This window comes from Rhinolophus hipposideros (assembly GCF_964194185.1).
Source record: "Rhinolophus hipposideros genome assembly, chromosome: 13".
Classification (NCBI taxonomy): Eukaryota; Metazoa; Chordata; class Mammalia; order Chiroptera; family Rhinolophidae; genus Rhinolophus; species Rhinolophus hipposideros.
Genome location: NC_138059.1, coordinates 11,840,049 through 11,864,985, shown reverse-complemented (window position 1 = coordinate 11,864,985; position 24,937 = coordinate 11,840,049). Strand labels below are relative to the sequence as shown.

The window sequence follows — 24,937 nt, the reverse complement described above, 5'->3', positions numbered from 1 at the left end:
GAGCCTTCTAGCAAAACGGGAAACCTCAGCTAACCAGACCCAAATTAACTGGAAGCCTCAAATAAGCAGATTTCTTCTGGCCCTTAACTTGCAGCATTTCTAGTCCATTCTCAGGCCATACAGCTTGTAGAAGAGCAAGCCATCACAAACATTCACTCAGAATGATGACTCCGGTCCCTTCTAGCAGGCTTCATTCACCCCAGAAATACAAAAATAGAAGCACTTGGTTAAAAAAAAAGAAGAAGAAGAAAGAAAAATGCACTTACATATTTTAGAAAAAAGGTTATTTGTTTTGTTTTTTCTTTGTTTTTTTTAATAAATGAAAGAAATAAAAACTTTCCTGGAATAACTAGGAAATCATCCGGAATATTCCAAGTTACTTATCTGGTTTGGCTTGTAGATGTTAGTACACCATCATGACCACCGTGAAGGATATGGTGCCTGAGACTGCTAGATGCGTGGTTGAGGCTGAAAAGACGGACACTTGAGAAACCCCTGATCACAGCCTCCCCTGTCTCAGGCTTCAGGGCCAAGTGCCTGGAGAGAAACCTCACAACTAAATGCCAGTTACTCCCCCGTCTCAGGACCAGCAGCATCTCTTCACGTTACACAGTCCAGCACCCTCCATGTCCTGAATCTTTCTATCTGGCGCAGTGATGGGAAGCTCATTATCCTCTCTGGGCAGCCTGAGCCAGTGCTGGGCAAGTCTAATTGCCAGAAACTTCCTTTATGTGTTGCATGGCAATCAACCTATCAGGCTTCCCCTGCAGGTCCCAATTCTGCTAATTGGACAATACTGGTGACTTTTGACAGACAGGGACTATTTCAGCCTCCGTGCAGAATGCAGATAAAAGGATTATCACTGCAGCCCAGAACTTAAGGCCTTTGAAAAGAGAGGTCTGGAAGAGTGACGGGAATATAGCTACTTTTTCTCACCTCATCCTTTTCACCAAACTCCCAAACATTTGCCAAGCTATAAGCGTCTTCCCTGGACCCTCTAAACCCATAATCTCTATTTCAAAGCTGCCAAGTTGAATTAGGTAGAACTCAGCTCCCAATTTTTACCAGCCTGTTCTTCTATGGGACCTCAGATTCGATGGAATATGGTGGCAGTTTTATTTGCATTTACTACTAGACTCACTAAAATGTTACTGGTCACAAACCCTAGTACGTGTCAAATGCTTGCCAGGGGTACCCTCGTTAGATAGAAGGTAATTTTGAACCACTAAGACCAGGAAAACACATCCAACAAAAAGAACTGGAGCCAATACTAACAGAAAATCGGATCATGGGTGAAAATTCTGCTGCCTTTATCTTGAAATGATCTTATTGGTTTTGTAAGAACTGGAGGGGAACATTTTTCAGACAGGCCAATGTTTGAAAACTTTGTCCTATCCTCACCCTTCTTCCACCAAACCACTCCATCTCTCCAAATGTTTATCCTAAATAAAAACTGCTTGTTTGGGAAAGAGGAAATTTGGTTTTTGGGATTTCTACCTAAAATGATCATTGTCCCAAATAAACGCTAAACTTAACCCACAGAGAAGCCCGATGGGAAAAAGACCATTTTATCGGCTATGATGCAGCAACTTTTGAAAAATCTTGGTATCAAGAAGAATAGTATGGAAGGAATGTCACCTTCTCAAGTTCAAGAGAGGGTCCCTACATTTCAAGTCTTCGTAAAATGTTACGAATGCTTGTCAAGTGGATGTAACTGGAGCTTTCTCTTCAAACTCCCAGTCCAGATGGGAAGAGCAAAGCCGGGCCACGGATCTGACAGGGAACTGGTTCATGAGTGACAGTAAAGCCCGGAGGCGAGAGGAGGGGCATCTTGCACTGGTCTGCTTTTCCTCATCAAGCTCCCACCCTCATGAACACATGAAACAGCTCCCCATTCGCAATGAGTCCTGGCTCCCACTGTAGCCATTTCTAACACTCTCACAAAACTTAATAAAGGGTTTCGAAGATTATAGGCTGTGCAAGATGGAGGAGAAAATGACATAATTTTTGTAATAATTACAATAGACCATTTGCATAAAGGCTTTTGTGCATGAACCGCAGGCTTCCAAGAAATGTATAGGTGTCATTATAATGCACAATAAGCATGGCAACTGTCAAATTTTGGAGACAAAGGTGGGGGGAGGGAACAAGTCAAGTACAACTCTGCAAGGGCCTCAAATGAATAGATAGTCGGTACTTGAGAACTTTAATTCAGATGGATTCTATTTGCTCCTATCTGCTCTCCTGGGCCATCATACATAAGGAAAGCTGAACTGACTACCCTGCTTCAAAGACAACTCAAGCACATGCTCATTTTCCCAATGTAACACTATTAACCACGGAATTTATTGAGTTACCTTTTTTTGCTTTCTTCTGCAGTTTCAGTGTATCTGAAGACTTCTTTTTTATCTCTTGGCGAGCTTTTTTATATTCTACGAGAAAGCAGAATATTGAATCGTTTTACCACTTTGCTCAACAGAAAATATTTTGGGAACAGCCATTACCTTCATCACAGAAAGCACACACTGTGACATATAATAGATAGCTTTATCAGAATATCATGGTAACAATCTCATGATGCCATTTTAGAGCAGAGGTGCGACGAACTTGAAAAACAACAAAATGGACTATGGTCTTTCCCTACTCATTCATACCAGCATTGAGGAAAGGTATCATTTGGGAATATTTTACTAAAAATGAAACATTTTCAATTCAAAATTCTCTGCTCAGATATCAGGAAATATGTTCAATGTTACTTACTTCTCCAAGACCCCCAAGGACTCATGTGGCAAGATGCTGCTGGCCAGATGTTACAATTTAAGAAAGAGGGCCTCAGACTACAGCACAGGGGAAAGACCCAGCTGCCTTACTTTCGCATTCACACGGAGGCCGGACGCTGTGACACCGCAGAGGGGCAGCCCCAATTCCCCACAGCCCCCGCCAACCACTTCTTCCCCCACCAGTCCGCGCCCACTCCTGGACTTTCTCCTTAATCCAGACATGGACATCCAAAATGACAGTCTCCTCTGGCACTTGTCTCCTCTGCTGCCCTCATATTCAATTAATTGCCCGCTCGACCCATTCCCTTAGTTATTCCCGACATTTTCCTCCCCCGCCTTCCACCTAGTGAGAGCCTTCTCTCACTCATACACTCTTGGGATCGCCTGTTCGCCAGCACTTTCTTTCCAGTTTTATCCCCTCAGATCAACCCACATGCTTGGCCTCTCCAGCACTTCCTACAGCTCGTATGATCCTTGGAGCAATGTTTCCTGCCCCTTCCACACTGCGGGCACCCCCACCAGGAAAACTGACAGGGGTGGTGTCTGTCTCAGCCATTTTGTCCCGACAGCCTGGCATGTGAGGTACTAAGACACTGGCTGAAGGCATATGCCAAGAAAGTGGACATTTCTGGGCAAGGAGACCCAAGATTAGCTTCTATCATTAAAGGTTTAGTTTTTAAAATGTGCTGAAATGCCTTAAGTATGAATCTTTGGCAGTTAAGCCTGCTGTGACAATTCACTTTTAAGTCAGTTGGTCACAATTAATGCCACCAAGCCATCAGGTTATCAGCTGCTGAGTAATGTTTCACATCAAATAACCCAGCACTGAGTCCTGCCATGGGATCATTTTTGGCTCCATATCCTCCGACACTGAAACGCCTACAGGAGAAGCAGGAATGGGGGTGGGGAGGCGGGCTTGGGTGACACCACTAAACCCAGCAGAGGCGCCAGGCAGCATCCAGCAATATCCCACAGCTTTTCTCGGAGAGCTACTATGTGTTAGACGGCTTGCCCCTGTACCTTTTGCGTGGTCTTTATCCAGCTGGTTGGCTACTTTCTTCCATTCTTCCATCTGTTCTTGAAGTGGGTTTATCAGACAATCAATTAAAGCACTTTTACCAAAAGAGAAGGAAACGGAGACGTTAAATCGATACTTTCTGTTGTCAAGATTTACACGTGGTTGTCAAAACATACCTCAGTCGTGGTTACCTGAAGCAAGACAAGACAGCATGCTAACCCCAAGTTCTCATCCAAATCCCCTGACAATCTTGTTTGCCGGACGCTTTTCAATGACAGTTAAGAAGCTAGAAATGTGACTGGCTGAAGTGATCTCTCTTATTCCTCTATTTATATTCCAATGCTTGTATGAACAAGCAAGGCTGCAGACAAGTGGGGGCACCCTCTGGCTGAACAACAGACGTACCTTTAAAAAGGAGAACTTCAAAAAGGTCAAGACACCTGGGCCTCACCCCAGAGCTCATAAAGACTTTAAGGGTGGGGCCCCCATCTTAGTATATTTTTAGAAGACCCATGATTCTGATGTGCATTCGGGATTGTAAGTCACAAATGTAGGCGAATCGTGGGCAGCCTGGAGAAAGAGGAGCTGGATGGCCAGCTCCTGGGTTGAAGGGGTGAAGGTATCTCCAGGTGCACATCTTCATTCTGTGCAGTCTCCTGGAAAGGTGGCTCCCCACACAGACCAACCGTGTAAGTCACGGAACCCACGGTTTTTCGTCTGAGCAACGGAAGAATAATTGGCCCATGCCTACATGAGCTGTTGTAGAAAAATTAGAAAATGCCCATAAATTGCTTAAATTGCATTGGTGAGAACTACGAAGAAGGTGCCCTCAGACTGCTTTTTGATGCTGGGCCTCCTGAAAACCTTTACAGTCTTGGTACGATTCCCTCTTTTTCTGATCAGGGCTCACGTGCGGTTCCCTGCCTCACACATACTTCCTTCAGCCATCAGCGCAGCTCACACCCTTACTTTTTCCAGGACACTGTTCAAATCTTTGTTCTGAATAGAGTCACTCCCTAATTAAATACCCATCAGGCCAACCATCCCCTAATTCCGTGTGTCTCACCTTGTGTTGTTTGTTGCTGCCTGATGTTACATCAGGTTAAGTTAGTGTCTAGAGTGTCAGCTCCGTGGAGCAGGGTGTGGTCCTATTCACCACTATACCCCATATACCTAAGGCAGTGCCTCGCATGTAGTAGGTGCTTAATAAACAGTGGCTATTGAATTGGTGTCTCCTCATAACTAAAACGGGATGAGAGGTGCCAGGGGACTGGCCTGAGAATAAAACAAGGTGATGTGTGTGAGTCGGGGAGCACTGTCCAGGTGTGAGGAGGAGGGAAGGAAGCTACATTTTATCACCTGCTGCACCAGCTGCTTCTGCTGTAAACACACGGCCTTTTCATTAGTCTTTACAAGAACCCGTTAGAGAATATTATCCCCATTTTACAGGGGGCTGAGACCCTAGTCAACATTACGGCATGTAAGTGGGCAGCCCAGGATTTGACCCCAGGCGCGGCTGTCTCCAAGACGAGGTGTTTCCCGCTAGGTTCTCTTACCTCCCACTGTGTTCTGCTGCCTCCCGTGGTGGCCCTGCCAGGAGTGTCAGAGGCATTTCACTTTAGCAGCACTCACACACCTTGCTATCCATAAAGCAGAACAGTGCGAAACTGCTGACTTATGCTGGTCTGCTAGGAAGAACGTCCACTCTCATTTAAACACGGTGACTCTAAATCCCCGTGCCAGCCATTTCGACCCTCTCTGGATGCTGGTAAAACAGACAAGAGGCTGGCAGTGTGGAAGGCGCTACGAGCTACCACTGTCCTCCGCGGTGGGTTTAGAGGGAGCACACAGGTAATGGGATGGCAGGGACGCCTCACTCTCCAACTGCAGCTCCTCTTCAAAAGCTCCTTTGGGGTGAGGGGACCCAAGAGCCTCAGCAGAATGCACTGCCCCTGACACTGACAGAGCCAGAGGACAGACACACAGGAGCACAGAGACGATCCTAAAGGTATCAGCTCCACGAGCAGAGGGACCAGCCGTCTGCTTGTCCTCTGTATCCCCAGAGCCCAGAGCAGTGCCTGGGCTGAGCAGATGCTCAACCAATACCTGGTCACTGAGTGAGGAGAGCGATGGGCTGTGATGACAGGTGGGCTGTGGGGATTTAAATGCGATGGGGAAAGCAGTGCCACTGAAGGCGAGGTACGCCACACACGCCACACAGCCCCACTTCCTTAACCTGAGGTCTGCAAGGGTGTTTGGGATCTGGGGGAAATGTGTTCCTTACCTGGAAAACTGCCTCAGCTTGGCCTCTATGCTCCTGTGCCTCATGCACATCCTGGTCAGGGCAGAGCCAATCTCCCTGGTACCACCTGAAAGGCAACAGAGGCAAAGCTGAAGATGGGTGACGAGCCACAATCGTTGAAATGTTTGAGAGAGAATGAAAGAATTCAAAAACAAGCCAGATTTCACCACGTTGTAAAACCTAAGCCACTGTCTTTCAGACTTCTCACACATACACACACACACACGTATGGCGACATATTTTTATATAATCACTAAAACAAAAGGTACCTTTACTATATACAATACCCTCCAATTTTTCTATTCTGATTTTTTTAAATGCTAATTGTGACCCACAATTTGATTTTACAATGCACTAATGGTCAATAACCTGCAGTCTGAAAATTACTTCCCAAGGAAGATGATCAACGTAGTATCTGATATTTAGGGAAAAGCTGTAGCTTTTTTCCCCCCTTCCACTTCTGGAAAAAACAATCTTCTTAGCATTATTTAGAACATCTAATAAGGCCACTCCAGCTAATTGTTTCAAGACACATACAAGTATTTCCGAGAATAGAGAGGCTAAAGCAAAATGAAGTAACAAGAATATTTTTTCGTGGCTTTGGGTAACACCGATGAAAGAGGCCCACAAACCCAGCAGATGTTGAAATAAATTGCAATTCAGTTTGATTTTCCCCAAATTCTTGTCATACTTTTCCCTTCAGGCACACCCTTTTCTAAGATTAGTTTTTAAGTTCCCTTTCTTCCCCCACTTAGAAACAGTGCTTGAATCAGCATTTACTTGGGCATGAGGGAGGGAGGAGCAAATTGTAACTACAGATGGTAATTCTGCACTGAGCCCTGGACAGCACAATTGTAAATGTTACGAAAATACTGAGGATCATGAAATCAGGGGGGGAAAGTACCAAATAAAGCACTATTTTTTTTAACAGACAAGGCCTTCAAGGGAAAGCCACAGGAATTTATGGCAGGTTTAACAAAGTCAACAGGAAAAAATTCCCTTCCTTATTAGTCCTCGTGACATTATTATGGGTTGTATGTTCCCCTCAGCCTTCTCTTCCAGAAATGCCAGTGTGTTGTTTCAGTTCCACCTTTTCCCATTTTATTCTGCAAAACTAACAGGTTTCCAGAACTGAAAAAAATTAGTAATAACAGTGATGTATATTATATATTCATATTTCTATATTTTTAGTCTGAAAAGAAAAGCCTTCTGAGAGGTATTCTCACATTTCTCTGAAACAGGGTTTCTTAACACTACTGACATATGAGCCAGATGATTCTTTGTTGGGGGACCATCCTGTGCATTGTAGCATGTTTAGCAGAATCCCTGGCTTCTATCTAATACAAGTCAGTAGCAGCCCCGCAATACATGACATCCAAAAATGTGTTCCCTGGGAAATCAAAGCACCCAAACTCCTTCCTGCTCCGGTTGAGAAGCAGAGCTATGAAAGAACTTGAGCAAGAACTAAATGTCACTGAGACGGTTTAAATGGCTGGAAGTCTAAAAAATGTTGCCCTTTAGTTCCTGCACCTGCAGCTTCTCTTAGGAATTAGTAGACCATCTACCCGCACCCAGCTCACACCTCTCCGCCAGGGAAAACCAGGAGAGGGCGTTGTTCGCACACGAGCAGTTCACCTGGGGGGCTCCCGTCAGGTTCTCTTAAGCTTTTATTGCTTTACACGAAGGACAAGGAACCCATTATCCCCAGGGAAATAGCTCCTATTTTCCCTGGGCCTTCATTTGATTAAAAGTTAATAACCTGGCCGTGCAAGGAAATTGGCACACTCATTCACTGCTGGAAACAGTGGTAAAATAGTGCTTTTTCTGGATGAAAAATTGGCGGTATCTATCCAAAAAAGCCTTAAAAACATGTCCCCTCTTTGACCCAGCAATTCCACTCCTAGAAATTTAACTTGAGGAAATAATCAAGGATGAGAGCAAATCCTTACCTACGAGGATAGTCATCGAAATGTTGTTTACAACAGTAAAAACTGGAAACAAAACTGCACTATAGGAAGTAGGTTAAATAAACCACACAAGGCAGCCACACAATGAAATAGCATGCAGTCATCTAAAATGCTGCAGAGTGATGTTTAAGGTCAAGGGAAGGCGAGTCGTTCATACGGAGCAGGGCCCTGGGATAACTGCTTTGCCCATATGAATTCATTTAATCCTCACAACTCTCCAAGTTGTGCTGGAATTATTATCACTCCCATTTCATAGATAGGAAAAGTTCCTTATGTAATTTGTTCAAGGTCATACTGCTAGTAAGTGAGATTCTGACGCAGGATGAACCTCTAGACCTTATGCGTTTAACCATTCAGCATATGGTACTTGCTACAGACAAAGGGAGATTGGAAGGGGCACAGCCAAGAGCCTAGAACACTCTGCTAAACTAACTTATTTACACACTGTTATGGATGGGTGCTAGGGCTTTACAGCCCAGCTCCCTACTTTTGGTTCTTGAGCATAGAACTGTCAAACTGGTTCCAGGAGATTGAGTTCTGATCCTTGTTAAGCCTCCGTGTTTCCCCGAAAATAAGACCTAGCCAGACAATCAGCTCTAATGTGTCTTTTGGAGCAAAAATTATAAAAATTATAGTAAAATAAGACCGGGTCTTATATAATATATAAAATTAATATAAGACCGAGTCTTATATTAATTTTTGCTCCAAAGACGCATTAGAGCTGATGGTCTCGCGAGGTCTTATTTTAGGGGAAACCCGGTACTACAGAGAACTAAATGGTGCAGAGTTATTTTATTGATGATCTATGCCTCCGTTTCCTCAGAAGAGAATTCTATGGTTGATAAAGATCACCTCAAAGCTTGTTTACCTCATCCTATTTCTCTGATCCATTATTTCTGTCTCCTTCCCAGATATTTCCCATAGATGGCCATTTATTCCCACCCCCTAGACCCCCAGGAAAGCCCATGGCTTTCCAGAAACAGCTGAACTATGTACAGTATGATAACAAGCAGTTTCTAAACATGCTGTGTGTGCTCTACCACTGGGCCTCTGCAGCACAGGAAACCCCAAGAGAGGAGGAAACAAAGAACCGCAAGGAAATCTTCCAAACAGCAGTGTCTCTGTCCAGCTGGGCACAAGGGCAGGAGATAGGCAGATGACATGCTCCATGGACCCTGGGACCCATCCTTGAGAATTACTGCTGATCTGGGCAACATGGGGCACCCTAAAAATAGCACTCTCTGTGGATATGCTTAACAACGCCTTATGCTCTTCCTGACCCTTGCTAAAGCTTTAAAGAAAAAAATCAGCACGTTTGAAAAAGCTTCAGAGTAAACTGGCGTTAGCTACAAAGGCAGAGCAGACATCTGGAAGCGCTCCGATTTGACAGTGAGAGTATTTATGGAAATCAAATGTCCAGTTGAGACCCCCTCAGCAGTTTATGAGTGAGGACAAGATCTTGCTTGATTTTGTGCACCCTGAACGCAAGCACGAGTGCTGAATGAAGGAACTAACATTTACCATTTTAAGAGCAAATCATCAGGCTGGCTATACCTGGAGGCAGGCCTAGGAACTGCGTTTGTCTTTTGTTTAATCCGTAAATATCTACGTATCTTCTATGTGCATACTAGGAGATGCAAAATAAATAGAAATAAACATGAGATTCTTACTACATTAGAAAAGGTCTATACTGATTCAAGGTCAGCCTCGAGAAGCGATGGGGTATGAGTGTCCCATGGCTGCTGTAATAAATCACCATCAACTCAGTGGCTTAAAGAAACACACATTCATTATCTTACAGTTCTAGAAGTCGGAAGTCCAAAATCAGTTTCACCAGGCTAAAACCAAGGTGTCAGAAAGGCTCCGTTCCTTCTGAAGTCTCTAGGAGAGAAATCTGTTTCCAGGCCTTTTCCAGCTTCTTGAGGCAGCCTGTATTCCTTGACTCGTGGCCCCTTCCTCCACCTTCAAAGCCAGTAATGCAGCATTTTTTCTCTTTCCCGACTTCTACTTCTGTCTTCACATCTTCTCTGACTTTGATCCTTCTTCCTAAAAGAACCCTGGTGACTGTACGGGACCCACCAGGATAATCCCCTAATCTCAAGATCCTTAACTGAATCACATCTGCAAAGTCCCCTTGCCATGTGAGGTACCATGTTCATAGGTTCGCGGATGTGGCTATACAAGGTGGGATCAAACAATACGGTGAATGTTTAAATAAAAAAAGTGTATTTCAGTATAAGACACACTGCCATTAATCCCCCTCAAAACACTCCCCCTTGCTTCGAACAAACTCATCCCATCGTTCTTGCCACTTTCTGAAGCAGTTCTGGAAGTCCTCTTAAGTGAATGTCTTCAGTTGCACTGTCCTGGATGCCTCGCCTCTATGTCCTGACTCATTTTGACCGTGGGAAGAGCCAAAAGTCACACGTTGCCAGATCCAGTGAATAAGGTGGACAAGGCCACACCGTAATGCTTTTATTTGACAGAAACTGCTGTATATCAGAAGCGATGTGTGACACGGAGCGTGCGTTGGTGGAGGATGGTTTACAGCGCACTTTAAAACACGCCTTCTCTCAGCTGTAGCTCACACTCGACTGACTGCACCGAACAAGTTAAAACTTGTCACACACCGTTACTAAGGTTTGACAAGCCACTTCATATATTGAAAATCCCTGCCTTTCCATTGGATGATACTCGGCAGCAGCTTTCACTATATTTTGTGATTGCAATGGAAAGGCTCAGTGTCACACATCGCTTCTGGTATATGGCAATTTCTGTCAAATAATAACATTGCAGTGTGTCCTCATCCATCTTATTCACTGGATCTGGCACCGTGTGACTTCTGACTCCTCCCCAAAGTCAAAATGGTTCAGGACATCGAGGCAGCCACGACAGTGCAACGAAAGACACTCACGAAAGAGGACTTCCAGAACTGCTTCAGAAAGTGGCAAGAACGATGAAATGAGTGTGTTTGAAACGAGGGGGAGTATTTTGAGGGGGATTAATGGCAGTGTGTCTTATACTGTAATACATTTTTTTTAAACATTCACCATAATTTTTTATCACACCACCTGGTATCTGGAGACCATTATTCTGCCCACCAAAGATGAGTAAGAATTGTTACTTTGGAGAGTGCAGAGGGGCACAGCAGTTGAAATGCCAGTGTTCATTCGCCCTCACATGGTTAGTCTGGGCCAATGACCTAATTTCATCCCCTTTGGCAGTGGCTTGTTCAGGGAAAAGACAAAGATGGAGAGAAGATTGCTGCAGACTCTGGGGAAAATGTCCCTGATCTTAAGAGAGACCCCATAGGATGTGAACAGGAAGCAGGCTGCCCAGTTGCTGTCGTAAGCCATCTTTATGGCCAGGAGGACACCTGCCTTAGGACAAAGCCTGTCCTATGGACAGAAGAAAGTGACTTTGCTGAGCCGCCAAATTAACACTCTCGGAGCCTGCTCTCCCCCTGGACCTGGGGCTCCTGTTCTGCAAGAGCATACGTTTCCTTATGTTTAAAGCCACTTTGATTTGGTTCTGTTTCTTGCCAGTTGAAAGGAGAAAAAAGAAGGATGCAATGAACTCTCATGGCTTTTCCTGGCACTAGGAATCACCTTGATGCTAAAGGAAATAGAGGTCCATCTCCTGCCACTGAGAGATGCACAAAACTGGACGGCAAAACTCTTGATTCTTTTCAGTGTGGTATATGTAAGGACTCTCTCCCATAACAAGCGAAGGTTTTTATAACAAAGTAGTACAAAATCAGCCGGCAATCTAAACTGGATGGTCTGCAAAGGAGACAAATCCGTGGAAAGAAAAAAGTAAAAAGTCCAGAGGCCAGACTATTAAAGTGTGACTGCTGGGGCAGGAAACTGTGTTTTACACACAAAGACACACATTCCACAACGTGGACTGAGTATTATATTCGTTTCCTAGGGTTGTAAAACAAAGTACTCCAGACTGATTGGCTTAAAACAACCAAAATTTATCGTGTACAGCTCTGGAGGCCAGAAGTCTGAAATCAAGGTGGCAGCAGGGCCACACTCCCTCCGAAACCTGTAGAGGAAGAATCCTTCCTGGCCTCTTCCCAGCTCTGGTGGTGACGTCGCTCCTTGACTTGTGGACGTATCACTCCAGGCTCTGTCTCCATTTTCACGTGGCGATCTCCCTGTTCGTCTGTCTTCACATGAGACATGAGTCTGCGTCCAAATTTCTCTTATAAAGATGCCGGTCATATTGGATCAGGGCCCACCCTCATTACATCATCTTCACTTGGTTACATTCGCAAAGATCTTATGTCCAAATGAGGTCAGTCACATATACCGGTGGTTAGGACTCCAGCATATCTTTTTGGGGGGGACACAATGTACCCCATGGTAAGTATGTATCTACCATGCAGCAAGGATTAAAGTGATTCCAAAGATGATGAGGACCAGGGCCTGGCCCCTGAGAGGTTCAGTCGGGTTGGGGAGATACTATGAAACGGTGCAGCAACCCTATGAGCTAGCTATTTTTATCCCCATTTTATAAATAGAAAAACTGGAGCTCGGGAGGGTTAACTAACGTGCTGAGGGTCTCAGGGCTGGTACGTGATCGAGCTAAGATCCAAGCCCTGATTTTACTGACACCGAAAGGCTCTTTCCTGCTATGACAAGCTGGAGATGTTCCCAACAGAGGACAAAGAGGCACATTAAAGTCACAAACAGAATAGAAACTGTTTAATGCCTATTTGGGGGCAGATGGGGAGAAAAATAAGGAAAGCAGAGCCACTGATCCTTCCCGCCTGCCCACCCCCCGCCTCGAGTCCAACATGGTTATACCCTTCAGACTACCACTTGCCACAGTAGCTTTGCAGAGATGCGGGTTAGCGGCACCCATCAAGTGGCACTGCCCCATCTCTCCACACTGCCTCATTTGTAGGCGGCTTCCATCTCCCCACACAGCAGGAGACTAATGGACAGGCCATTGCAGGGTCCACAGGGTGCAGGTGGCAAGTGGGGACTGAAAAGCCATTCTGTCAGGCCCAGCTTCTGCGGCAGAGGGGGAAGGGCTGGAGGAAGCACAATTTAAGAAGTGCCTGGGTCCGAATGCACAGCCACAATACGTCACTGTGCTTGCTGGCAGCCCCTCTGGGGGCTAAGATTGTTGGAAGGCTCGTTAGGAGTCAGACGGGCCCTCTGGACGGGAGCTTGCTCCCTGAACCCGTGCAGGAGGGACATCCAAAGGACCGGGGCAGGTCACCTACGGCAGCGTCTCTCAGCCTCAGCACTACTGACATTTTGGACCAAATCATTCTTTGTTGTGGGGGGGGGGGGCTTACTGTACATTGTAGGCTGTTTCACAGCATCTCTGCCTCTATCCTTCTGGAAGCAAGCAGCACACCCCAAGTTACGATGACCAGAAATGTCCTCTGGGTGCAAAATTGGCCCTGTTGAGAACTAGCCTAGGGGAGCATGTGTCCTTCTCTCATAAAGAGGGGTCGCTGATTCTGGCGCTGGACCTCGGGAAGCCACACCTGACACACAGCTGGAACAGCAGCAGCCTCCCCCCACACACACACGTGTCGCAGCAGCTATGAAAAGCTATTACACTCGCTGCCAACCCCCAGCTTCATAAGCACAGAGGTAATAGGCAGCTCCTGTTCATGTAATGAAGAAACTATTCCACTTGCCATTAAAGAAACATTAATTTCAAAATACACAAGTGACATTCCCCACAAAGTAAACAGGCACTAACTCCCTCCCCTACAGCCTCAGGGACACATTACTGCAACCAGACGCAGCGGATGTTCAAGTCCAAAATATCAGAAGTATTTGAACAACCAGGAAAGGGAGCCCGAGAGGCCCTCATCAGGGCAGGATCTCAGGCACGGAGGACCCACGGTCTGTACAGTAAGGAAGAAGTCCTTCGTGAGACCAAAAGGAGCTTGGGGGGACATGAGGCAGTGAAAAAAGAAAGCGATGGGGGTGGGGGTGGAGGGGCTGGACGGCTCAGTGGTTAGAGCGCAAGGTCTGAACAACAGGGTTGCCGGTTCGATTCCCACATGGGCCAGTGAGCTGCGCCCTCCACAACTAGATTGAAGACAACGAGCTGCCACTGAGCTGCCGGAGGGGTGGCTGATGTCTCAGTTGGTTAGAGCGTGAGCCTTTAACAGCAAGGTTGCTGGTTCAATTCCCGCATGGGATGGTGGGCTGTGTCCCCTGCAGCTAAAAGACTGAAAACCGCGACTGGACTTGGAGCTGAGCTGCACCCGCCACAACTAGATTGAAGGACAGTGACTTGGAGCTGATGGGCCCTGGAGAAACACACTGTCCCCCAATATTCCGCAATTAAAAAAAGAAAGAAAGTGACCTCGGACCTCTCAACAGCTCATGACTTCTATCCGACACGGGCCAGTGATGTCCTGTCAGCCCCAAGTGTCTCTGAAGAGCTGTGACACAGACAATACACAGATGCCATGCAACCTAACCCTGGCAAGTGCTCTCCTCTCGCTGCACGTGGATGCGTGAAATTGCTATTGTACCCACTTGGTTATAAATTTAAAAGATTTAAGTGAGGTGGCCCTGTGTGGTTCCCGGGCACATAACAACCAAACATCAAACATGACCATCGGTGGCCCCAGTGACGTATTTTTATCAGGAATCTTTCTCCAAAGCATATCTATTTTAGCCACACCAAATCTTACCTGTTGAGGTAAGTAACCCCGTTCCCTCCCCAGTGCTGAAAGAGTCCTGGGGGCTCCTTAGCAGCTTATCCTATCCTCTCTCTCCTCCTCGACATATATGCTTGGGTGATGTGCGGACTGCAAGCCATGGCTCATCTGGAGTCTTGGCACAAGCTCCTTGCCATCTCCACACTAGCACGAGGATCAGGAGGAAAAGCAGTAGCGCCAAAGGGTGAAGAGCTTGGCTCTGAAGTCAGACAAGTGGATTCAAAGCCCCCGGCTCACCCACTGGCCAGCTGTGGGACCTCGGCAAGGGCCTAACTTACTCAGGCTAAAAATGTTGATGATTGTACTCTAAAACATGGTATGTCGTCTGGTGTTTTGTGTTATGTGTGTTGCATACATCAGACCCAAAATGCACCATCTATGATTTCCAGTTTGAGCTTCCTGGGAAACAATCTGAGCATCCGAGGTTATTATTTTTCTTAATAATATTTGTCCTCAATCTTTTACAATTCCCTCATCCATACTTAATTTGATGGTAATATATATTTTTTAAAGCAACTTGCTTCTAACTTATCTTTCTAAACACTCCATTTATTTTGTAGAAATAACTAATCTTCACTTAAACACTCATATTCCAAAGATTTACGCACCTTATAATTAAATAACTTTGTGGTGGTCCATACAACTGGCATGTAACAGATCTGGGAGCACATACAACTGACTCTTGGTAAGCCTGCAACTCAGGTGGAAGAAGTGTGTGCACAAGCCTACCAGCAGAGACCTTACCGAAAGGCAGGGGTTGGTAAGTTTTCGAGAGAAAATAAAGAGCACAGGTTACACCAATGGGCTGATTAAGTAGGGAATTGATGCAGCAAAAATCAGCCAAGTCCTACAGGAGGGCAGAGGTGGGAGTCATTACCTCAGGCCTGGCTGGAGCACCTCTCCACGTGGATGTGCTCGTCATCATGCAATAGCCCTCTCTTCTCCCACATCTAATATCACCCTTCTCCAAGGAGCTCGCTAATGAGTACATGAAAAGAAAGTTAACCATACAAAGGGAGGTGTCTGAGCAAGCCAGACTTGTTCCTTCTTCCCAAACACCTCAGTGACCAAGGGCCGAGAAGGAGGGGTACAAAAGGCCTGCCTGGGAAGGGTCTGCTCATACTTAAACAGCCACACATCCACACAGGGCGTGGTCATCTGATGGAACTCAAGCTGTAGCATCGAGAGGTTCATGGGCAGCCTCCTGCAGTGAGCCTTGATCTCTGGGCCCCGTGCTTTCAAAACAGGCAGGCAGCTGCCCCTGGCTAACCAACTTTTAAAGGTGTCGCCACAATTCTAGATCTCTCTGTTGTGTATTTTTATACCGCAAAGCTCAAGACACTTGTGTCCCCTGCCTCCTTCCAGCAAAGAATGAAAAGGAAAGCTGCTATGGAATCCGGCGTTCCAGCCCCTGGAGTGTCTCTCTCCTGCCTCTCAAGCCTCTGCTCTTAGAGAGCCCAGAAGTCTTGAAATGTCAGGTGTCTTTTCACCTTGACAGCAGGCTGGAGGACGGCAGGGCATTGCATCGCAGAAGTTGCCTCAATGTGCACGAGCTGCGTGTCTGGCCGGCCGAGCAGGGCAGGCTGGGCACACCATCTGCTGCCCTGGGGGGATGCCCGCAGCCAGCACTCAGCACGGCAAACACAGCTCCGGCACATGCGAGCGTCATGCCTGACGAGGAAGCGGGTGCCCTACTTCCGTGATCTCGCTGGCGTGTTTCAGGATGCTTTTTACAATTTGAAGTGATGGTACATGGACTTCGGAAGGGAGAGTAAGAGTGTCTCCAAAGGGTACCTGAGTGTCAGCCTAAATTCTAATGAGAAAGGAGGGAGCTCAATCCTTATGCCCGGAAAAGCTCAAGCATGACGCCCTAGCAAACAAATATTCGGTCCAAGGGGCCAAGTCCAGAAGGCCACTAGGTGGCCCATGATAGCCAGACCAACAAAACTAAAGGGTCAGAAAGGACTGCATGGCACGCCGGGCAGGGGCACCAGCTGGACCAGCCTGAAGCTCTATAAAGTGGATCTTCCAGGTGGCCTCCAGGCTGGATTAAGTGACCCCCTCTTCCTTTCAGAGAAATGATGCTATGGCAGCTGGGATCCTGGAGAAGAGACAGGACAGCATCCAGATACTCGACAAACATTGAAAAAAATGCTACTACGGTCTAATGAACGGTGTGCTGTGAGCGGAGGAGATAGCCCTCCGCTCTCATCTGAACATGGAAGCAATAGGCTTTTAGGATGACCTTAGAGCTGGAAGATGCCTTAGAAAACTCATGAGGCAACACGCAGTGGTTCCTTGCTGCTCGGCATCACAACTTTGCCTTTAATTAGCAGAGACGCTCCTGATGACCTTTCAGGAGTCCCACACTCACGGTCATTTCTCTTGTTCAGGGAGACACATCCGTGTACTTCGCTGCATTTGTGAGGCAGCTGGTTCCCATCAGGGACCCTGTCATTTTCATTAAAGGTCAAAGAAGGCATTCGGGCTATTAAGAACATCAAATTAACAAACTATGTTTCTTCTGGCTTCATCAGCATTTTATTTTTATCCTTGGGCATGGAGAGATGGACAACTGGGAGAAAGTGGCATCATAGATGCCCTATATTTCTTTAACTACAGGGGAGGGTGGGAGGGAGGGATGGACAGAGGGAGGGAGGGATGGATGGAGGAAGGGAGGGAGTGGGAGAGAGAGACAGAGAGAGGGGGAGAGAGACAGAGAGACAGAGAGAGAGATGGGGGAGAGGGAGAGAGGGGGCGAGAAGGAGAGGGAGGGAGGGAGAGAGAGGACAAGTTGCTGGTATTACCAGTTACCATACAGTCTATCTACCACTCACACCAGCCAAGTAACCTCGCTCCACTCAGTGGAGGTACTGGTCACACTTAAATCACTAAACAGCAGCTAAATACCTTATGTTAGCCCTGAGAATAGTTTCAAACTGTCCAAACATTTTTTGCATGGACTGTTTAGATCACCTAAATGTTCCTGGAACAAAGATGCAATCTGATTTCAAGGAAACTAACGATGAGAAACATGAGTAATATTTTAAGCAGTGGAAGGATCTGTCCTTTTGTCCTCATGGGGTTCCTTACAACAAAAGGGAAAAATTTTTAAAGATTTTCAAAATTAAACCCTTGACGCTTCCAGCAAAGGAAGCATAACTTCCTTTTTGCTACAATCGCAATCCCAACAACCCGCTTCAGTATTGTAGGAAGGGAGAAACACGTGGAGTTTCCTGTTCAAAAGACTGCATTATCAGCTACTGTATGTGGCTGAGATGTAATGGGCGGTCCAGCTGGTGTTTATGGGGACAGCTAATACTGTGTGCTCAGCAAATGCTGGAGAAGGTTGGCAATACAATTTGGGAAGACACCCCTGTGCCTACATGTGAGGTGGAAGATACTGCAAACTGTTATCAGCTGACAATCTATTAGCCAATCTCACACTTTCCAGCCTCTCCCACTCCTACTTCCACGACTTTTCAAAAAGCAGAGGAAACAAAAAAAAAAACAACAAAAAAAAAAACCCACACACACTCCTACCACCATCTGGTGGCTTCAGATCAGCAAGCACGAGATTCTGGCATGCACGGTCCTGGAAGCCACAAAGACCAATATTCCTCTTTCTTTGTTGCTGTTTTAACAGCAAAGCGAGAAGGGTAATGTGGAAACACGAAAACACAGACTCAGTCTCACTCTGGGAAAACCACCGCAGGAGCAAGCGCATGGTGACAGCGACTCTTCCCCACCTTCGTTTCTGTTTCTGATGGAACAGCCTGGCTGAAACACTGAGGGCGTGTCACCTGGGAAATGCCCCTGGCCCCGACATCTGCCACCGTGAACCCCCACTGCCGGAGTCTGCCCCTGCAGCACGGACGGACGCACAGAGATGCCCCCGCTGGAGCCAGGCTTCAGCGACAAGAGGACGCCAACTCGTGCCAGCAAAGCAGATGTGGGCTGATGTGCAGAACCACACGTTTTCTCAGCTCAGGAAATTGAACTGTCGGGCAGATAAGATGCTCCCAGCCGCTGATCTGGGCGTTATCGCCCAGGCAGCCTTCCGGGAGGGCCAGATAAATCACAAGGTGGCCTGATGAATATAGAAGCAGAATAGAGCATCTCCTGTTTTAGGAATCGGAGTAAGAGCCGGATGTATCCATCTCCCCTACAGATGAGACCCCAGAGAATGAATCCTCTGGCTCTGCTTCTGCTAATGACCCAACCTCTTTGCGGCCAACAGTTTATCCTTAAATCCTCTAGTATCTAGAATTATGTTACTCTCATATGTTGCTGGCCTCCAAACTCCTCCATTCCTTCAAGGGGCTTTTGTACATCCCTGAACTATGTCAGAGTGGGTAGACTTTGTCATCTGTCAGAAAGCAACCTTGCTGCTTTCCAAGGTATTAAGAATAGTTACCATTTGCTGAGTACTTGCAATCTAACAGGCACTTGCAAGCACACTGTCCTCAAATTTTAAAAGTCTCATGATACTCCTCATGGAGGTATCATTATAGCTTAGGTAGTATTATCCTCAGCTTACAGATGAGGACAGGGGGCTCACACAAGTTAAATAACTTGCCCAAGGTCACACAGTAGAATCCAGGATTTACATGCAGGGCCGAGGCCATAGTTAAAACTTTTAACTATTCTCCAGGACATCTCACTGCTGCCAATTATGTACCTAAATATTTGATGGATGAGAAGTTAGGTGTTCGTCTCCTTCACCCCATCCTGTAAGTGAAGGAAAATAAAAACCCTCCCACCCATCTGTTTCATCAGCCAGACTCAAACCACACTGTCACCATTTCTTGCTGGACCGTGTACAGGCCAGCCGGTCTGCATGCACGGACCTGGGATGGAGGTGGACGTGTATTACCTCAGCACGCATCACCTCCTGCCAACTTCCTTTGGCATGGTGTGCTGCTTATTCGTGTAGAGGACCCTGCCCTACTTCCTAAGATTATCTTTCTCCAAATCCCCCTCTCAGCTACTGACCCATCCCCATCCCAGGAGGGGCCACTGCAGTAGTTTCCCAGGGAAGGTCATCCTGACATGGCCAAATTCAGGATCTCTTTGTTTTCTAGAAACACTGACGTCTCATGAAACAGCACATAATGGCATCCGCGTGCAATCTGTGAATGTAGTAGGTGTCCAGCAAACCTGTGGGAACCAGCAGATACACCGAACTATAAGTTCTAGATTTATAACAGTCACTCTTCCCAATGCTGCGAGTACCTCTCCCTCCTCCCCACTCTTTTCTCCATCCCTAGTGCACACCCCATCTGCCACTGTCACAGGAACTAATTAACAGGAGCCACGAGTTCAGATTCTAAAGGAAAAATGGCCACAATTAGGCCAAGATTCCATCGAGGGCACTTGGGATTGCCGTCAAAGTTCCATGTTTGTACCTAACTTCCTAGCCAAATTCATCTAAGATGACGTACATGGGCTTACCCATGATCTTAGTCTTTGCTTCCCCTCAATTTCTATCCCAAGCCGTACCTTTGCAAACAGTGTCTGAATGAATGAACGGATAGTTTCTGGGGTAAAAGTAATTGAAACTCTAATCCTGGAAGAGCAAACAGGAGTCTTGCTCTTACGACCAGGAATAGGGCTCAGGTAGACAAGAAAGCAGCACCATGACACAACCAAACCGTCCTTAGGACCCCGCAAGCCAGGCCAGCCCTGTCCTCCATCTTCCATTTGTCTAATGCAGGGGCGTAAACTCGTTTTAATTACTAGCACCCCAACTGAGTGTTAAGGTCAAGCAGTAGGAATGCGAATCCCAAAACCATTTCTGAAAGTCTCTTTACTGCTCAGGTTAACTCAACCACCCACAGTCCTTTGCTTGGTGTTGGAATTGTATTAAATATGGTAAAAATGATCCCAGATTAACAGTTATTGTATTTCTCTAAAGACGAGGTGAAAAAAGGGAATTCCAAGTTATTTAAAAATGTAATTTGTTCAATAAATAAGACCTTTTAAAGCCTGAGAAAGGTCCATAGGGGTTGGAAAAGTATGTGCAGTGCTCAGTGGCCAGAAGTCACTACTGCAAGAAGATAAAATGTGCATCCGCCAAACATTTTCCCAGTCCTGCCCACTTTACATTAAAACGGGGCACAATTCTAATACTATCCTGATGACCCTTGGAGGTTAAATTGGCCTAGGTTAGATGTCCCTTGAGAGCCAGTCACATGATGTGATGTGAACTTTTTACACAATGATCAGAGCTACTCTAGTGCCTCTCCCTGCTCTCCTTTCTCTGGCATCCTTCTCTTCCCTGTACCCGCTTTAGCAACATGGTCTTCTAACAGATTGCAAATCCTTTTTTCTAAGGAAAATAACCACCCATGGGCGGTTTAAACCTAACTGTTGCTCGGTCATCAAATAAACCCAACAGGAAGTTTGCCAGAAGGCAATGAGGCTGGAGATGTGTGTGGGGGGGGTCACACAGAGGATCTGGCCCTGTGTCCTAAGGAGCCAGGGTAACATAGTAGCAGCTTTCCCTGCTCTGTCAAGTTCATTGCCCAACGGCAGACCGGCTGTGCTGTGTAGGTTCCAGTTGTCACCAGCTGTTCATTCAATGGATCCTCTCGTTCCTTCCTGCCCTAGGGAAGAACTAGGGGCATAATTCTCAACACTTAAGGTCTAGGCAATAAGCTGTTTCTTTGTTTTTTGGGGGGAATGAGTTCTTCATAAACAAAGGCAGGGATGACAAATGTGTTTCATCTCCTGGGCTATTCTGATTAGGTGGTAAGAGATGCCTGGAGTATTATGCTGAGAAGGATTCTGAGGCTGGATCTGGACTTGATGGAAAACGGAGTGCCCAGACCAGCTAGCAATGTCTCCCACGAATGCAGGAGTAGTGGAGGGGTACATGCCTCGAACTGGCTACCCTCGCCCTGAGGTCTCAAAAGAACTAGAGCAGCAAACTTCAGGGGATTCTGCCAAAATGCAGATTCTGAAGGTCTGGAGTGGGCTCGAGACTCTGTATTTCTAACGAGCTGATGCTAGACCACCAGCCATGCTTTGAGTCAAAGGAGCTAGAGCATTTCATCAGCCAACACCTTTTCCCGATTCCCTGAGAACACCACCACACAGAGACCCTGCCAGATGAAATCCAGGGGGACCAGATGCCCTGGACTTGGAGGAGACACATGGGGAATGTGACTGTTCATTGTGTTGTACCCCAGAAAACATTGGGGTCTGCTGCCAGGAGAAGCTCCTGCTGGTGAAGCTTTCCCACCCCTCCCCACATGCCCTCCTGCCGACGAGTGAAACCACAACTCTGAGTCTAGAAGAAACAAAGCTTGGGAGCATCAGACAATGTTTGGGGGCAAAGTGGCTCAGTGGAAGCTAAGTGTAAACTGGCCCTTGGTCCCCACTGGGCTCTGTCTTCCTCCCCCTGCCCCCACGCCTGGGACATTTAAGAAGCCTTCAGAGTGACTATAAAAAGGTGGGCATAGCTAAGCTTTTCTCTTCTGCCTCTCGGAGGATTTAGCAGCTCAGAGTCCTCCATCACTTGCAATTAAAGATGGGATAATGGAGAAAGGGAAGGAAGGAGAGATTAAGGGGATCAACGGTAGCAGGCTCAGCCCCCTCCTTCCCCCCCCTGCATATACATGCATCACCTCCTGCCAGCTTCCACGTCTGTGACACTGTCCTGGGCTCATCACCTCCTGGGTCTAGGTCCTTCATTAGACCAACAGCGACCATGCCCGAGCCGTCCCTGAACTCCCAATGTCTGGCAAGATGCCTGACCCAGAATAAAGGCTCACTAGATATTTGCAGAAAAAGGAAATGGAAGAAGAAAAAGAAAAAAGTAAAAAATCAAAAAATCGCCTTTTCGGAAGAGCAGATACTCCCGGTGTTTTAGCAGCTGAGATAAATCTGAGCTCCCGGAGGTGGGCAATGAGAGGTTTTTATCAGTATTATACTCACCTGTGGATCCACTCCGCCCCGTGGTGTGAAAATAAAAGAAACCAGCGTTCCGGACCCTAAAGCTGGGAGCTCTTGGAGGCCCGCCTGGTTTGAGGTTCAAGATCATCGAGGGAAAAGGGACATCTAAATGCTAAGCTAATAAAATATGTTTAGATGTGCTGGGCAGTTCTGCCAGCCTTTCAAATAAAATTCCCTATTTGAGCACCTACTACGTGAAAGACCTTATGCAACAATAGGATAGCAATTCTTCTTCCACGTAAGAAGATCCACAAAAGAAAAAACAAAAAGGAAGGCAAAACAAAGAATCGTCTTTTTATTTTAAGACATGGGGCTGATAGTAACTTCAAAAGTCCCCATAAGGATGGAACAGGACCCATTAAAATGTTCGCAATATTCAGGACATATTTTTTTAGAAGATAATTTACTAACAATCTCAGGAAGCGTGAGATCCCCTTATATGCTGTTAGAAAAGCCTTTGCAGGCACAGCTGTTGCCATGACAACAGTCATCTGGCTGAGTTATAAAGAAGATGAGGGACCTACCAAATGGTATTCTGAACAGTAAGCCCTGAGATTTCTCAAAGCCCCTTCAGCATGCACAGGTCATAGAATCTACCTCAGGGGTAACCTCGTGTTAGCCCGTCACCGGAACTTCTTTCTCATTCCTGCCAAACGGTCACCTAGACTCTGCGGAAACATCTGCAGGGCCCGAGAAGTTACTGTGCTCCACGCTGGGAGGAAGAGGGCAGGAAGCTTTCCTCGGTCATCCTTGGAGTGAAGTGAGCATAGGTTTAGGAAGGGTGGGAGTTCTTATTTGAAGGACCTTTCCCTTCCCAGGCAGAAGGTTTGGGTAAAGCATTCTGGCCTCCTTGGCAATGACTGCCGTGAGCTCAGGGAGGCTGAGTCACACAAAAACAGCCACGGGCCGCTTCTCCCCGGGTCTTCAGTACAGGGCTGGTTTCTGTGAATGGCTGGTAGCTGGAAAGTCATGACTGTCACCATTTCACTCTTAGCCTAAACAGAAACGGGACCCAGGGCCCAGCAGTAGTCAGTCAACCACTTACTCGGGAGGCTGCCTACGGCACAGACATAACCAACCACACACCTTGCGTCCACATGCTGTATAAACAAGCACATGTGTGCAGACAGACACACAGACACCACCCCCAGGAGCGAGACGCAGCAGGACACGTGTCCTTAGTCAGTCCGCGGAACAGCACCAAACACGCTTCTCCCAGGGCCATCAGACGACTTGGAGACGAATGCATGTGGACTCTTAGGTAACTTCCAGGGAGCACACCTGCATAGAGCAGGACTGTGGGGAGGGCACAGGGGTGAGCTGGGGCACTGCTGCGTAATTTGTGTCATCAGAGTGGGTACTGCTGAAGGGAAACCTCACACCTCGCCCACGTGGGCACGGCCTGCAGAGAAGTCTCCAGACACAGCCCACCTGATCAGATGACCTCCTACTGTCTGTCTCCTGACGCCACTCCATTCCGGTGCGGTCCCAAGGCCACAGGTGCTCAAGATGCTCTCCTGGGAGCATCCTGTTCATGACAGAACAGTCTAGAACCCTTGACTCTCTTCAATTCACCATGCCCCTCGGCTCACCACTGCCCAGGTGGCCTTTGGACACCAGGAACACCTTTCCATAATCACTCTGGGCCAATACAGCATTTGTTACCTGGCACCTGGGACCGCCATCCTGGAGCAAGCTCAAGGGCTCATTTTATAGGAGAAAGACTCAGAAAAATTGAAAGGAAATCATGTTTTTAAAGCTCCAGTTTACTTAGTGCTTTATACTTTCTATCATCCCCAAAGCAGAATTTGAACAGATGAAGCGATTTACATGACCTACGGTATTCTCACTGGTATCAGACACCTAAGCGGGTTTAATTTTCGTAGAAACAGATTTGATCAGAAGATGATACCCACGAGCAGGCGTCTTCCCAGACCACGGCGATGCAGCCCCCTGGGATTTCCACCAACGTTTCCCCATCAGGAACCCAGCACTCATTTGGGGGAAGAACCAGCAAGCCATCTTAATAATACTTCATCAGCAAACTTACTCAAGTTTGAGGTAGGAATTAGCTCCTGCAAGAATTAGTGTTCATTTGGTGAGCATTCGACAGCACAGACCTTATACCACTCCAAACCGGCAGTGACAACTCCAGGCAGAATGAAGCAGAGGCAGAGGACGGACGGTGGAGGGACAGCTGTGCAG

General features: G+C 46.9%; 1 protein-coding gene across 12 annotated transcripts in view; it reads right to left on the bottom strand.

Annotated features, from left to right (window-relative positions):
- Window positions 1-24,937, bottom strand: part of MTSS1 (MTSS I-BAR domain containing 1) — a 151,509-nt gene that overhangs the window by 25,349 nt on the left and 101,223 nt on the right. For all 12 annotated transcript variants that reach the window (XM_081069933.1, XM_081069925.1, XM_081069926.1 and 9 more), the window contains exons 4-6: window positions 6,083-6,167; window positions 3,801-3,892; window positions 2,358-2,432 (exon numbers count right to left, since the gene is read on the bottom strand). In XM_081069933.1, the coding sequence (XP_080926059.1) occupies window positions 2,358-2,432; window positions 3,801-3,892; window positions 6,083-6,167 (252 nt within the window). The remainder of the gene's footprint in view (window positions 1-2,357; window positions 2,433-3,800; window positions 3,893-6,082; window positions 6,168-24,937) is intronic.